The sequence below is a fragment of the Cygnus olor genome, chromosome 13 (genome assembly GCF_009769625.2).
Source record: "Cygnus olor isolate bCygOlo1 chromosome 13, bCygOlo1.pri.v2, whole genome shotgun sequence".
NCBI lineage: Eukaryota > Metazoa > Chordata > Aves > Anseriformes > Anatidae > Cygnus > Cygnus olor.
The window spans coordinates 2,000,678-2,015,863 of NC_049181.1; the positions used below are offsets into that span (position 1 = coordinate 2,000,678).

The window sequence follows — 15,186 nt, forward strand, 5'->3', positions numbered from 1 at the left end:
AAAGCATGTTCTGTTGCCTTACGATGGGAAAGATGGGTTAAAACGGCAGAGCACAAGAACGCCACAGCACCATGGGAGCAACTGCACAGGACGTAGATCTTACAGACCTAAAAACTTTCAAATTGGGTAGGGTGGATACGCCCTTGTGGAACCAGAACGCAGACAAGATGCTGCAGTGCCAAGCAGCAGCAAATAAAGCGCTGTTACTGAAGTCACGGCAGGGTTAGGGGAAAGTCGTGGCCCTAAACCTGTCTGTGCTCCCGCTGTTGGCACCACCACAACGCAATCTCAAAGGCTACTAAGAAAAGGGTCCTCACTGGCCAGCTAAGAAGACAGGCAAGAGGCTTGTTTGTTGCAGGGATCAACAAACCAAATCCCCTGGTATTAGCGTTGACAGTTTCTCCTCCCAGGAACGTTTCAATAAACAGGAAACAAACAAACAAACCAACAACTCTTCGCGATTTCTACTTGTAGGAAGATGCCCGTCTTCCCAGGGACTGGCACCGGGTAGCTCTGAAACATCTCTTTTGGGAAGCCCCGCGAAACACTGCTGCGAAGCTGGAGCTACATCCGATGGAAAAGCCGCTCGATGGAAGCAACCCCGAGAGCAAGGTGGACCTGCACGGGCTCCTTCGCAGCAGGGCCTCTGTGGGCAGGCAGCTGCGCAGCGGCAGCAGATTTGTAACCTCCGGACAGCCGTCCGACACTTGTCCCGTTTGCCAAAATACCGATCAGTTAGGAAATCAATCGACAAACGTATCAAAAAGCAGCAGAGGAGACCAAGAGAGCTGAGCGAGCAGGAAATTCCTCAAGACCTCAAATATGGAATCTCAGCAAAAGGAAGCTCCGACACCGGACTTGCACAAGACGTCAACGACATGCAAATACACACAAATTTAAAAAGCCATTATCCACTCAGCTTCCCTTGAGAGGCTGGCTTGGAACCACCACGCCACCAGCTGACATTTTCCTGAGGTGACAAAACCGTAACATCTCTCTGCTGCTAATGCTGGGATTGGCGATATCTATAAATAACAGCACCTCGGCCTCGGAGCTCGCTTTAAATCAGTGCAGGCGGACTAGGCAGAACCTCAAAGCCAAATCCCATAAGCTGTTCCGCACCAGCCTCTCACGGACGCAAATTCTCCGCTCAAATACGGAGTCCAACAACAGCTGATTTTCTGCGCGTCCTGAAATCAGGCCTATCTTCAGCACGGAGAACAAAACGGACGTAGACAGAACAGACGGTCCTTCGGAAAGTTCTTGAAAGCCAGACGAGGGTCAGTCGTTTTTATCGGGAATAAACACAGATAATTTCGAGCAGCAGTCCAGGGGAGGCTGTTGTGATAATCTAAGGCAGCTCAGCTCGACTTGTCTGCCCAGCAGCTGGCTACACATTAAACTGCTGTGGTTAATTTAAAATAGGAGTACTAATTGCGTGCAAGTCTGACATACCTAAGACCTTCCTAATGAGGGCGAGGACTCTCCCCTTTACGAGCACGTTTCATGTCCCACGACCACCAGCAGTCAGTAACAAGGTGAAAAGCGCTTCAAGCACGCAGACCTTTGGAGTACACCTGGGCGATTACCTAGACAGGCAGCCACATGTTGCACATAAAAGCACTCCGAGGTGGAAATAAGCAGAAAGACAAAGGGAACCCAAACGCACAACAAGCTCAGGTTCTCTGCACGCTTTTGCTCGCAGGACGCAATTCTTATTGGCGTATCTTAGTGTTCTTTTGGCTTGCGGTACCTGACATTTAAAGTAAGAGAGCGAGTTCAAATAAAAAAGAAAAAAATCTCAACAGAGAAATCTCAGTTCTTGACCAAAAGCTTGAGGGATGGAGGAGTAAACATTTCCTAGACAAAAGCCGCCTGGTAGGCGATGTGGTTGTTACATCTTTATCGTTTCCAAAAGCCCTAAGAGCAGTACCAACACACTCAACAACAGGAGTATCAGCATAGCCCCCCAGAAATACCAACGCCAGCCTAAACAGCCAGACTGAGAATGGAAAACAAAGCTGAAACATCAGCAATTAGAACAATAAATCCTTTGTCAGATCTGCAGGAGCAGAATATCGGGCAAACAATCAAACAAGAAATCTGACTTGTCTGGGTTTGTAAACCCCCATGCAATTATCTCAGGCCCGCCTGCCCAGCACAGTTGCAACACTCGGCAAAGACTGGAACTGAATTTGTTTGCCTGCTTCTAGGTAGTCAAACAGGAGAAATGGGTAGAAAAAAAGCTTCATCCCCAAATGCTAGCGTCAGTAATTATATTTTTTGTTCACTGGGTGAGTGGGATAGTTAAAACGAAGCTCAGAGTTATTCATTCTTCACAGCCCAGGCCTTGTCCTAAACATTACATCCATACATCTAGCTAGCACTGAAATCAACCAGCTTAGGTTAATACACGATCATATGCATTCAAAGGTCCAAATTCCAAATACATCAAGCCCTAAGAAAAGGGAGGAAAAGGCTTTCCTTCAACATCCTTGACAGCAAAAGCTTCTGTCTGAGGATTAATAGAAGGAAGCTCGGTCCATCCCACCTAGCATCTACACCAGTCTTGCTGCAAGGACTCACGTAACGGTCCCGTCCCTCGCCGTAAGTCTTGTTAACAGTTAAACCAAACTAGAAAAGAGGCTCTCAGAAAGGATTATTGTCGATTAGCTTTAGACAGAAGCAAAAACCTCACTCTGAATTTTGATAATGCTGTATACCAAGAAGCAACTTCCCATGAATCCCAAGCCTCACCTCACGCCTGCGTGTTCCCTGTTTCTGAAATTTTACAGAGAAGTACGTGGCTGCAGCAAGGACACCTCGCACGCCAGAAGAGCTCTGAGGGCTTCCCTAGCCACGCCCCACGGAACGAGAGGAAAAAACGCAGACGCAACGCAACTGATGAAGCAAAACCGGCGTGCCTGAAAGCAGAGCTCCTGCTGCCACTGCCGGCAGCCCGCACGGGCACCGGGTGCAGGCAGACGCTAAGGCTGAAACAGCCTGCGTGTCGCTGGGTCTCGGGTTCTCGAGGAGAAGCGTGAGCAGGTGTTGAACGCGGTACTTACTCCCTTGCCGCTTGCTCACGGAGCGCTGGCGTTACCCGCACGAGGGACGGTGAGGCACCGCGTTCGCACGGCGTTCGCCTTACGTTCTCGGCGTGCTTTGGGAAGGGACGGCAGCAGTGCAAGGGGCTCATCTCCAGCCTGCGCCTGAGCGTCTCTAACATCGCTGAAGGGGGCAACGGCCCCCGAGCAGGCTGCGGGGCAGTGCCAGCACCTCTCACACCAGGACCCGCAGCCTGCGGGCGGGAGGGGCCGGGAGCAAACCCCCAGCTCCCCGGTGAGGCGACGCCGGGACGGGCTGGGCACGGCTCCGCCGGGCTTTTCCCACGTTTTTGGCTTTTTCTCCACATTTTCCACGCAGGGCCCGGCGCAGGCCGCGACCACGGGCCTGGCACCGGCGGCTGTGCCCGGGCCGGGCCCCGCAGCGCCCGCAAGGCCCGGCTGGAGGCGGCACCCCCGGGGCACCCCCGGCCCCCCCCGGCCCGGCCCGGCCCGGCCCGGCCCCGCCGCAGCCCCGCGCCGCCGGCCCGGCCTCACCCCCCCCGCCCTCCCCAACCAGTTCCTCCGCGGCCCCGCAACCAATCAGCCGCGTCGTTACATCGCCGCCAGCCCCGCTCCGGCTTGTAAGGCGCGGCGCCATTCGCCGGGCAGGGCTCCGGTACGTGCCCTCAGATAACCCGCCCGGCCCCACAATAGCGCAACGCGGGCAGCCCCGGCCCCGGTTCCCCCCCCCCCCGGAGCCCCCCGTTACCCTCCCCGTACACTCGCACACGCCCGCCCCGGCCCCGTTCCCCGCCGTGCCCCCGGCCCGGTGGAGCCGCGGCCCCGTGAGGTGCAGAGCGGCGGGGCTGGGGGGGTCCCGGTGAGGGTCCGGGGTGAGGGCGAGGGGCGCGGAGCCGGTAGCGGGGGGGGGGGGGGTTTAGGGGCTGTGGGCTCACCAGGTCCTCGAAGCTCCGCCGGTGCTCCTTGCCCTGCCAGTCCAGGCGCCGGGGAATCAGCTGCGGGGTGAGACGGGGAGGGACGGGGGCGGCGGTCAGACCCCACCCGGGGGGGGGCCAGCTCCGAGCCCCCCCCCCCCCCGGCCCGAGCGGCCCCCCAAGGCCCGGCCCAGCCGGCCGTGACCCCCCCGCCCCCCCCCCAGCACGGGCACCGTGCCGCCCGCCGGGCCCCGCGGCCGGGCTGCCCCGGGCTGTGCCGTGCCGGGCTGTGCCGGGCCGGGGCAGCGCAGCCCCCGGCTGCCCCTTACCTGGTGCTCCTCCAGCTCCTCCACCAGCACCTGCGGAGACACGCAGCGGCACACAAAGGGCGTGAGGCCGGCGCCCGTAACGCCGCGGCTCCCCCCCCGGCCCGCCCGCCGCCCTCCTGCCCCGTCCCGTCCCGTCCCGTCCCGTCCCCGCCCGGCCCGGCCGCAGCCGCGCTCACCTGGGCGGATTTCTTGCAGGGCCCGGACTGCAGGAACCTGGCGATCAGGTAGTAGAGCTCTGCGGGGGGGGGGGAGGAGGAAGGGGGGAGAAGGGGACGCGGTTACAAAGCGGCCGGGCGGCCGCCGAGCCCCCGCCGCCAGCGCTACCCACCGGCTTCCAGCTGCGTCGGGGCGGCCGCTGCCGCCATCCTCCGACGGAGGAGGCCCCGGGGGTGGTGGGGTGGGGGGGGGCGGGGGCGGCGGGTGGCGTCCCGCGGAGTCGCCGCTCCTACAGCGGCCGAGCCCCCGCGGCCGAGCCCCGGTGCGCGTTCGAGCCGCTCGCCCCGCCGCGGCTCCCCGCCGGCTTCATGGCATCGCCGCCGGCCCCGCGGCTCTCCCGGCCCGCAGCGGGCAGCGCCGAGCGGCCTGCAGGGCGCCCCGCCCGCCGCACGGGGGAGCTGCCGGGAGCCTCCCCGCAGCCGGGGAGCGCCGCGCCGGAAGGGCCGGGCAGGGCCGGGCCGGACCCGGGGAGGGAGCGGGGCGAGGCCGGGGCCCGGTGGGGGAGGCCCGGACGCCGCCCGGTTCCGCCCCGCCGCCCTCGGGCCTCCCCGCCGGGCCTAGGCCGCGCCCCGGGCCTCCCCGCACGGGCCCGGCCCGGAACGAGAGCCCCCGGGCCGCCCCGGAACGGAAAGCCCCCGGGCAGCCGGGGAGCGCGTTGGGCTGTCGGTGCGAGGCACCGGGGGGCTGCGGCTGGCGGGGAGCGGGCCCCAGCCCCCGGCACCTCGGGCTGCCCTGTGGGAAGCCCCGGCTGCAGCGGAAAGGACCGAGGAGGCGTTGGACTGGTACTGGGTGCGCGGCGCGTGGTGACGCGCCACAACTAAAGCAAATAACCTTCCCGAGTTAGGCTCACGAAGTTGTTTTCTCTGAAGTCGGTTTTCTCCCTTTCGTCCACCGTAAACGCAGGAGCGCTCAAGACGGAACGTTGGAGGACAGGGCCCCCCCCCCCCCCCCACAAGTGCTCCTGTGCACCTGGCACAAACCAAAGGGGAGCTCCTCCAGCAAATGCAAAGGTGCTCGAGACAAATTGATGCGTTGCGGGTGCCCAGGAATTGCCCTTCTGTGCCTGACTGGACCATACATAGGAACTTCTAGCCATCGGTACGTGGCACCTGCTGTTATCAGGGCGTCATCGCCTCAGCACGCAAAGTCAGGGATAAACACCCAGAGGACGCAGCGCTGCCAAGGTTACAGGACATGGGGTGGCTCTAGGAGCCAAATCACAATTGTTTCCTCCCACTGTCCGGGAAATAAAGACGTGGCTGGTGTGGCGTGTGCTCTCTCCAAAGAAAAAAAAAGGTGCAATATTGATCCCTGTAGATATTCCTAAGGGAAACGAGTCACTTTTCCATGGGAAGCATCCTGTCAAAACTTCAGAAATCTATTCCACTTCAGAGATAAGCTGCTAAAACACTAAGTGAATGGACAGCGTTTCTTAACGTCAAATTGTTTTTTGCTGCCATAAAGACCTGGCATTCAACGTTAGAGTTTCCTGATCCTTGGCAGTGTAACAATCATTGTCATAACTGAAAAAATAAATAAAAAAGACAACTCATCTTCATGCTTTGAATACCAAGAGCTGAATCATAGCAAATCAATGCAGTTGAAACATTAAGAATAAATTCATTTTTGCATATATTTATAGCCTATGTGCATGACTAGGCTTTCTGTGAAGTGCTGTTTCAGAGTTCTTCCTGCTATTACCGCGAGGACAGTCCTTCCTGCTGGCAGCCGGCTCAGGAGGTTTCAAGGCACCAGACCAAGTGCCAGGAGCCCTCTCGAGAACGAGTCAGGTGTTTGACATTCAGCTGCTCTGCATAATTCGCCTGCACCCTAATATGGGTGTGGAAATTGCAGCAGGAGCTCAGATTAACTGGATGATGCATAGACCTTGTTTTCTTCATCCTCTGAAGTTCTCAAGTTGCTAATGAGAGTTTAAATAGCCAGAAAAAGAAGGAAAGAAAGAAGGAGAGAGAGCCTCCCTGCTTATCATCGTAGCTCTTGGAATCTTTTTTAAAGGCAGATTCATGATTGTCACTTAAAGAGATGTGAGGTGCCACCTCACCAAGCTGCAAACCTCAGTTCTGGGGGCTTTTTGGTAGTAACAACTCTTCCAGCGTTACACGGGAGGCTTTGAAGTGTGCCCTGCAGTTCCTGTGAGAGTTACAGTGTAAAACAGCAGTTCTGGAAACATTGCCAGGGAGGAAAAGAACCCTGCGATGTTCCGTATCTGTAGAGGTAACGTTTCTCCCTCCTATCTGATGATTGCAAGCTCATCTTGCTTTGTGTGCCAGGAATGCAAAGGAAAAACACAGAAAACGTAGTGTGCCCTGAAAGTACATTTCAGTCTTTCTGAGCTAAATGTCGTTCTACATCAAGAGAAAACGCAGCACCATGAATACTCCATAGCACCCCCTCCTAGTGTGTTCCAGTGGTAACAGTTACCTAAGGTATTTCTTTATGAACGGGCGCGTTTCTTTGGCTCCTTACTGAGCCTCTCTCCTCGCAATTTGCTGTTATTTAAGCTCGGAGGCAGCAGCAAATAAAGCCGTACCACCGCAACGGGCCCGATTATTCTTTTAGGGCCGTCTAGAGCCAATGGGAACTTCTACAGTAAATAAAACGGGCTCTCAAGTTGAAAGCCTATGATAGAAAACATTCCCGAAGTAAGCTTGTCTGTCCCTTGGGTCCTTCCCACACTTCAAACCAGAAGTCTTGCTGTTGGCCGAGGTGCGTTTACATCTGGGACTCAGAGGTGCTCCGTGGTGCAAGTGCTGCGCTTCGTGCATCAACAGGAAGGGCGCGCGTTAGTAATCCCGCAGCTATGTGGTAGGTATTCGTTGCCGGGTGCGGGTGCGCAGACCAGCAGCCTGCATTCAGGCCAAGTCCCAACAGCACGTTAGTCATGCCCGCAGCAGCCGTTGTGCAACTCCTCCTTCGGCCAGGCTCCTTCCCAGCGATTCCGGCTGTGCTTTACGGCTCTGCAGTGACCTCCATCCTCTTTGCTGGTCCTGCGGCACCACGGCTTCGTGGTGTTAACGTTCTCCCCGTTGCTTTCTTATTCCCTAGGGTTGCTGTGAGCTCTGTGACAGGTAACTCTTCCCGCTTCTCCTGGGCTCTTCCCTCAAGGAGTCATCTTTCTGGTGAGCAGTGCCCAGCTCCGAGCGTAGCCTTCGTTCCCTGGGAGCTCCACTTCCACAGCACACTGCGGATCTCCGTGACTCATCTCTTTCTGGAGCCGCTGCGTCCAAGAGGCAGCGTGCCGGGGAGTGATAGTAAATCTCCTCCTGAAAGCCAGATTTTACGCTAGTGCTTATTCATGTTTCTCCAGAGCAGAATGCTGTTACGTGAATGCCAACAGCAGCGCTGAGTGCTGGGGAGGAGCATACCGACGCGATGCTCTTGCAGGTGAACCACAGAGGTGTCCAAAACCAGAGACGCTTTAGGGAAGAAGCAGGATTGTAACAATTTCTTTCCATGCTTCCTCTTTTATTTATTTATTTATTTATTTATTTTATTTACTTATTTTCCTGGGAAAAAAAAATAAAAAGGAAAGCCTTTGAAGGATTTTGAGAGTGGAAACCTTCAGATAAACCCTCAGTTCAGACACCGTCCCACAGAGTAAAAGCAATCCCGCGCTGCCATGGCCAAACTTGTCAAACATTGCAGGGCTAGCTGCCTCTCTCCCGTGTCTCCTGGCAAGACAGGGCGTAGATTACCACAAACTGGTATCTGCAGAAAGCCTGAAGGATGGACAACAAGTGCTGGATGTGTACTGGGAGAGTATCATGGAGACTATCACTGTGAAAGAGATTGTGCTGAGGTTCAAGGTGTGGGTCATAAGTTAATTTGGTTTAGGAGATTTTCCTTTCACGCATGCAGCTGCCTATTTCATACTTTCACAGCCTCACTTAGCTCTGCCTTTCTGCCTTCTTACTGACATTTCTTGTTACTAGCGAGGACCCTGGTTCCCCAGCATAGCATCTCTCTATATGCATGTCACTCCACGTAAAGGTTACAGATTCAAGATGTTTATGCCTTTTGATTAATGTACCCTTCTTTACCTGAAACGAGACATCTCCCTTTATTTTCCAACACTCTCCATTAAATGAGTTTACAGCACAGTCGGCTCACAGTGCTTCGCTGGGCTGTTTCGTGGAATTACGGAATAATTTAGCTTGGAGGAGACCTCGAAGGTCATCCACTCGCCCTCCTGCGCAGAGCAGCTCTGATCCTATCGGCTGCTCAGGGCCTTGCCCAAGGAGGGAGGATTGCACAACCTGCCCGGGCAACCCAGCCAGTTCCAGTCCCAGTCTTTGGCCACCCTCACGCTGCAAAATCATTTCCTTATCTGAATTTCCCATGCTCCAGCTTGGCTCTGTTGCCTCTCATCTTAACGCTGTAGTTGCGAGTAAACGCAAGTAAACAGAGTTTAGCTCTCTTTAATTTAACCACTAAATTAAGTTATCTTCCCCTTGGTCGGCTTGTAGCACCAAGTGAGTGAGTCTTTCTTTTATTTATCGTTATCCTTCCCTGATGAGTCAAAGCCAGCCTGCTGCTTTATAGCCTCGACACGGTGTAAAAACGTACCTGGTGCAGTTTTGCCCAAACCGGGCAGAAATGCAGCGTGGCTGCAGATCAGAGAGGGCAGCTGAGATCAGAGTCACGCAGGTGTGCTGGGTCGTACCCGGACTGAACCTGTCCTCTTCAGTAAACGTGGATGGGGATGCGTGTGTCTGAACCCATTTGGATGTAAGGGCTGCGGGAAGTTAAACATTTGGGGCTTTTTTTGAGTATTTTTTGCCCAACTTTTTGGTATGCATTCTGTTCCTCTAGGGCCTTTCATGTGCAGCCAGGTGGGACACAAGGACACCAATTGTTCCAGAGATGAAATCCGAGGTTTTCTGTAACTGATAGGAAAATAACTGCTGGTTAGAAGCAATTTAAGAGTCGGTGCTTTGAACTCCGCAGCGGTGACGACATACAGGCATTGAAAAGTCAAGATTTACTTTAAGGCGATCTCCAAATGCAATAACCTCAAAATTAAATTTTGGCATCATAGTTTGTTTATTCTAAGGAAATACAGGGCGCAAAATAATTACCAAATTAGACACATTTGCTTGAGTGCGGAGGTGCTGTGTGCCAGTCACCGCCCTGTCTGGCTGGAGAAACCTCCAAATGTCCACACCTGCGTACAGTTTTTCGCCCGACTACAGCTGTTAAATAATACCTAAATACCTGTTGGGTATTATATAAGATCTGCTCTAGGATATTTTTTTTTTTTCTATTTTTAAATATTCCGGTTTTTGCATCATCCCAGCGTGCCCTCTAGATGGTGCTCCGCACCAAGAGGCGCCTCCACCACCATCCCAGACGAAGGGCTGTGGAGGACCGGCCAGGACGACGCTCCTTTGTTTCTAAATTCTGCCTTAAAACGGTTCCTCCGAGCTCACGGATCACTCGTTCCTCATGGTGTAAATGTGCTGGTTCTTCCGCTCGCAAATCTGAAATCCCCTTCGCCAGACCCCAAAATGCCACCTGCCTGGAGGGGTCTCCTCTGTCGCCCTGCGAGCGATCCGTAGCTCGGATTTCTTACGGCAGCCATTAGCTGGCGTTGGCTGCCGGTCTGCCAGGCGGTATGTACATCCCTGCTGCGGTTGTGGTGGCTTTGATCTGCATAGTTTCCCAAGAAATTCACCCTCTCTCAATGTTACGCAAACACCGTTGCCTTTATTTTACGTACAAATAAATGTAAAATTGCGAATGTGGATGGAACGCGTGTGAAAAGGGGCGACAGCCGCCCGTGTAGCTCTGTGCTGCGTAAACAGAAGGGCAGGTAAATAACGCCAGCACCCCGGTCAAATCTGCCGGGGCACCACTGGATCTCAACCTTAAACCCGAAAGTGCCTGGAACTCGGCAAGTTTTCTTAGCCGGAAAATTACTAATAGTTCTAAGCGACAACGTAGCTTCCGTCACCGCTGTTATTGCAATTGCAGTCGTCTACACCCGTGTCTGAGGGCCCGATTCTGACCCTCTTTTGCCAGGAGCTCGGGTTTGACTCAAGCCCGTGGTGCCCAGCGCCCCAGCTGCTCAGCGCCGTCCTTCTCATGCAAATGGCTACTGCCCTGCTCGCTTCTGGGGGCGAGCGCTGCACAAAGGGCTCTCCCCCAGAAATGCTGCCCCGCGTTTCCTGCCTAACTCACCAAATCCAAATCCCGCTGGATATTTTTTAAAGAATTCTTTTTTTCTTTTTTCTTTTTTTTTTCAGGGCCCGATCCTGCATTTTCGGCTTTTCCTGCAAGCGCCGAGGAGCGGAGGCACTCCATAGCTTTGCAGTCTGGGCACACGGCGTCTGCCTGTGCGGCTGGGGATTCATCACGGCTGTCCCCGCGTAGCTGGGTATGCAAATGGCACTGTCACTCCGTCAGCCAGGCAGATAACTTACATAGAACGATGCCTCCATGTACCCCGTCCCCTTTCTCTGCTAAGTTGTCAGGATGTTTGTGTTTTAATTCTGTTTCTCAGTTTTACAGAAGTAATAGGTATTTTTGTGAGGGGGTCAACAAAGTTCGTAAGAGTTTTTAAAAGTGCTGGGGTTTTATATTGAAAAAAAAGAAGTATAAAGTCTTTGAATTGTTTTTTACCTATTTATTGACATCCATAAGATGTAAACATTGTAAATAAGGTCATTAATACCTTTATAATAGAGTCGTATAACAAATAGAAATTAAATATAAATTACCGCATGAGGTGACGAATTAGAAAGCTGTCTTGTACAAGTTTGCCCACAGGAGTCTGAGTTTATAAAAAAATTTCGGAGTCACCAATAAAACTAATGCTGCAGCCTGATGAGGAGGAAAATGAAATGGGTTCTGTGAGTCACTTAATAGCACCAACACGATGAAATCCAAACCAAATTAAATATTTGGGGGTGCAGAGGGAGGAAGGCAAGGGGGGTACCCGCTCTCCTAACCACTTGCCATCGGCCACACGTGAATGAAACAGAGAGGATCCACGGCACCCTCCGTCCTGGCTGTGTGTCAGCGGGGTCCAGTGCAGGTGCCCAGGGTAAGCTCCCAAACTGGGTTGTGCCTGGCTTCAGGAAGTGCTTCCTTGGGGTGCTTCAGCTCTGTACCCCATAACTTCCTTCAGCGCCTCCTGGAGTCTGTGCAGCCAGGAGCAGCCGTTCCCCCTTCACCATGCTGTTCAGGCACCTGGACCACGTTCCCTTTCAGGCTGCTCTTCCAAATAAGAAAGTCCTACCCTATTTATCCCCACCCCATAAGGCAGCTCTCACAAAGCACTGCTCCCTCCCGTTGTCTTTCCCCACCTTTTCTAGTGCCGTTGAGGCCATTTGGAGATGAGAGGTCCGAAGCTGCACCAAGTGTCGAGGCGGGTATACCACAGGGCCGTATGCTGGCACAACAACGCTTGTTTTTATTTGTTCTCCATTTCCTCCCTAATAATTCTTTATGGTCCTTTTGCCTTTGACTGCCTCTGAGCGCTGTGCATAGCGCTATGAAAATGTCAGTGCAGCGGTGCCAAGATCTCCTCACTGAGTTGTGTTAGGTCAGAGCCCATTTCTGCATCTTTGTAGTTAAGGGTCCCACCCTCCCACTGGCATTATTTTGCATTTATCACAGCTCAGTTTCATTTCTCCTTCTATTCTCTTAATATCAAGCCTGATCTAGACGATGGGCTGCAAACCAGAGTTAAACGGCCAGATCTAAATCTGTATTTGAGTGCTTCTCTAGAGCTCTTGGTAAGTGCTATTCCATACTGGAATTTTGTTGCCCTTGATTTTATTTATTCCGCTTAAAGCCTTGTCTACGGATCTTCAGTTTGAGGCATTTTCTCCATCTTACCCCTTGTAAAGAAAGGCTTTGACATGGAAACCGCCATCAATTCCTCTGCAGAAAACAGCGACCTACGTGTTTCACTCAGATCTTGAACTTCCATCGTTTAGTGGATGTATACGGTCTCCAACAGCCTTCCAGCTTCTGAACTTTGGTAACATTTTTTTTTTTTGCCTTAAACAATTAGGGCTTTAGATACAGCTTGCTAGAAGCTCTGTTTTCTCTGCCATCTCTGTCTGAAGATGACTCAGTTACGGGAGCTCCCTTAAAGCTTTTCTTGATAGAAAAGAATAATTTAATTTAATCTCTGGTAAAGTGTTTTTCAACACCTGCAAGTACTTACCCTTTTGGCTGTTCCCTTTCCTCTCCTCTACACCAGTAAAGAAAGCCTTTCTTTAGGGTTTATGAAGTCCCTGAGTTTCGTATGGCTGAGTGATGCTCTAGATGAAAACTAACATGGAAAGCCAGCGTACGTGAGGTGAAGATGCAAAAGGCAAATTGGAGCCTTAAAGACAGAATTCCAGCCACCGGTCTTTACTTTCACAAGGTGTTGTTGCATTCTTACTGTTGGATAATAATAAGCATAGAAGACAACTGCACAGACTGTGTAGGCGAAAAAATAAGCATCTTTTTATTCTCCGCATTCCTGGGCAGTTCCTTAAGCCTAACTGAGTCCTGCCATGTTCCTGTTGAGGGTCTCCTCTGCTCTCTGGGATGTCTCTGTGGACACCCTGCTTTCTTCTGTTCCTCTGGCAGTCCGGCAGCTCTTTCGGGCCTTGACCTCTCCTACAAATCCTCCTTCCCACTTGGCTTTGGTGCTGCTGCGTATCAGCTGTACCAGCCCCTCACCTTGTACTTGCGCTGCGTCTCTCTGCTGCAGCCCTTCCTGAGATGCTTCCAGGATGGCCAAGGAACATTTACCCACGTACCCCCAAAAGGGGCATTGAGAAATCCCATGGGTGGCAGTGCCAGCCTCCTGGTGGGGGTTTGTTCACTAATCCCTGAACGCAGCTGGATCAAACGTCAGGCTGGAGCGAACATCAGAGTGCTGGGAGCTGAGCAAGGGCAAAGGAATTTAGGCAGAACAGAGGCTCGTGAGATGCTTTGAGAAAGTCTGGGCTTGTGTTTCTTACCAACACTCCCTCCCTGTCGGGAGAGGAAAGCAACAGGAGAAAAGCCCCAGCTGGAACTTTCGCCTTGCAGCAGTTTCACCCAGTCCGTCCCGAGAGCAAACAGCCCGAGGCACAGTCATGGTGGGGGAGCTACGGGGACCCATCCTGCTGCATCCGCGCCATCCCGGTGGGGACGCAGGAGCTGGGGAAGGAGAACCCTTCCCAGCCAGGGAACTTTCCTTGTGCCCCTCAGCCCCCGCCTCACCGCGGCCGTCCAGCTCAAAATGAGGTTTTTGGCAGAGCGAGAAAAGCTCCTGTTTAAGGTTTGATATTCCTGTTAAGGTTTAGTATTCCTTTCGGCAATTTGTACACAGACTCCGAGCTACCTCCTCCATGAATCGCTGCCGCGGCCCCGAGATCCACAGAGCCACATCTGGGGCGACGGAGTTTGTCGGATTTGACAACGTGAGTGTAATGAATAGGCTGCTTAGCACTGCAAGCCATTTCCCTCCGATGGCTGCGAAATAAATGATGGGACATTTTCCAGTGCAGCGCCGCAACCACCCAAAATACCACTATAAAATTCACAGGCACAAAATAGAGTGACTGCATTAAGCAAGGCTTAGGGGGATTATCGAATTAAATTGGTTGCCCCCTCCACCCTTCCCCCCGTCAAAGATATTAGGAATCTGAATACAAAAAAGAGCGTTAAAACAACACAATGGGCTTTGCCAAAACCTATAAAAGCAGAGAAACTCATTGTTAAGGCCGTCGCTTTCTTCCAGGCCTCTATTGTGTTTGGGCACAGCGTTTCGCTTCATACGGTTTTCAGTTGGGGAACTGGAGGGCTGCGCGTGGGTAATCTGCTGAACCGCAGCAGCAGCAGCGCCTCTAACGCCACCGTAATGGCTCTGCCGGTGTAATTCCCCCCGCAGAAAGGAAACGTCACCTAACGGCGTGCACTCAGGGCCGTTACCTCGATACCTCCGCCACCAAATCGCGCCGCCCGACTCGGGCACCCGTTGTTTGCTGCCCGCTCTTCCTGCCTGCGCAGTTTTTCCCGGGGGAGCGGCGTCGCCAGCATCCCGCTCGTTTCAGTGAGAGTTTGTGTAATGACAGCTCTGCAGCCAGGCAGCTTTAATCTCCGCTGGGTTTAGCCAGCTGCCTGCATCTCAGGAAGGCTCGCGCGGGTCTCGGGTCTCCTACGTGCACGCAGCCTTGACGCGTTAATCTCAACGTGGTTTATTCAAAATTTAAAACAAACAAACAAAAAAGCAAACAAACAAGAAAAAAAAATAATGATTTCCTTGACCGGCTTTTGGCTGTGCAGTGGAACCACTGCCCAGGCAGTCAGACACATACGTGGTATGGCACCCGTGTAAGAGGTTTTAAGCTTGTACGTGGCACACTTTGCCTGCTTTAATTAAGAGAACTATAGCAAAAAAAAAAAAAAAAAAAGCATTTTGGATTTAACTTTAAATATTTTAATATCTTAATGATGTGACTAGTTTAAATATTTAATATGTAAATATTTAGAGTTAAATATTAATTTCCAGTACATTCACAGAACACGTTTCACCCAATGACCGCAGAACTGTTTCCGTACCAGGGAATCCCTTTTCCCCGTGCATTTCTTAACAGTATTACACACCATCCCCTCTGAAAGGAGTCCTGAAGTATTTAAAGTCTTTGT

The 15,186-nt window shown here is 52.9% G+C and overlaps 1 protein-coding gene and 1 long non-coding RNA gene across 6 annotated transcripts in view; one reads left to right on the forward strand and one right to left on the reverse strand.

Moving 5' to 3' along the window:
- BRWD3 (bromodomain and WD repeat domain containing 3) overlaps positions 1-4,882 on the reverse strand; it is a 51,748-nt gene extending 46,866 nt beyond the window's left edge. Inside the window, exons 1-4 of one of the 4 annotated variants that reach the window (XR_005823879.1) lie at positions 4,640-4,882; positions 4,488-4,546; positions 4,312-4,341; positions 4,004-4,063 (exon numbers count right to left, since the gene is read on the reverse strand). Coding sequence is in view for 2 of the 4 variants with exons in the window: in XM_040571853.1 (XP_040427787.1) it covers positions 4,004-4,063; positions 4,312-4,341; positions 4,488-4,546; positions 4,640-4,676 (186 nt within the window). In the remaining 2 variants the exon portion in view is untranslated. Of the gene's footprint in view, positions 1-3,068; positions 3,402-4,003; positions 4,064-4,311; positions 4,342-4,487; positions 4,547-4,639 lie in introns of those variants that run through there. The other 3 variants (XM_040571853.1, XM_040571852.1, XM_040571854.1) reach the window with 3 other exon arrangements.
- Positions 4,313-11,286, forward strand: LOC121077068. 2 transcript variants are annotated; one of them, XR_005823880.1, is made up of 2 exons: positions 4,313-4,535; positions 10,794-11,286. It is a non-coding gene; the product is annotated as an uncharacterized LOC121077068 (long non-coding RNA). The 2 variants fall into 2 exon arrangements; XR_005823881.1 differs by lacking the exon at positions 4,313-4,535 and adding an exon at positions 5,105-7,932.
- Positions 11,287-15,186: the final 3,900 nt, after the last annotated feature.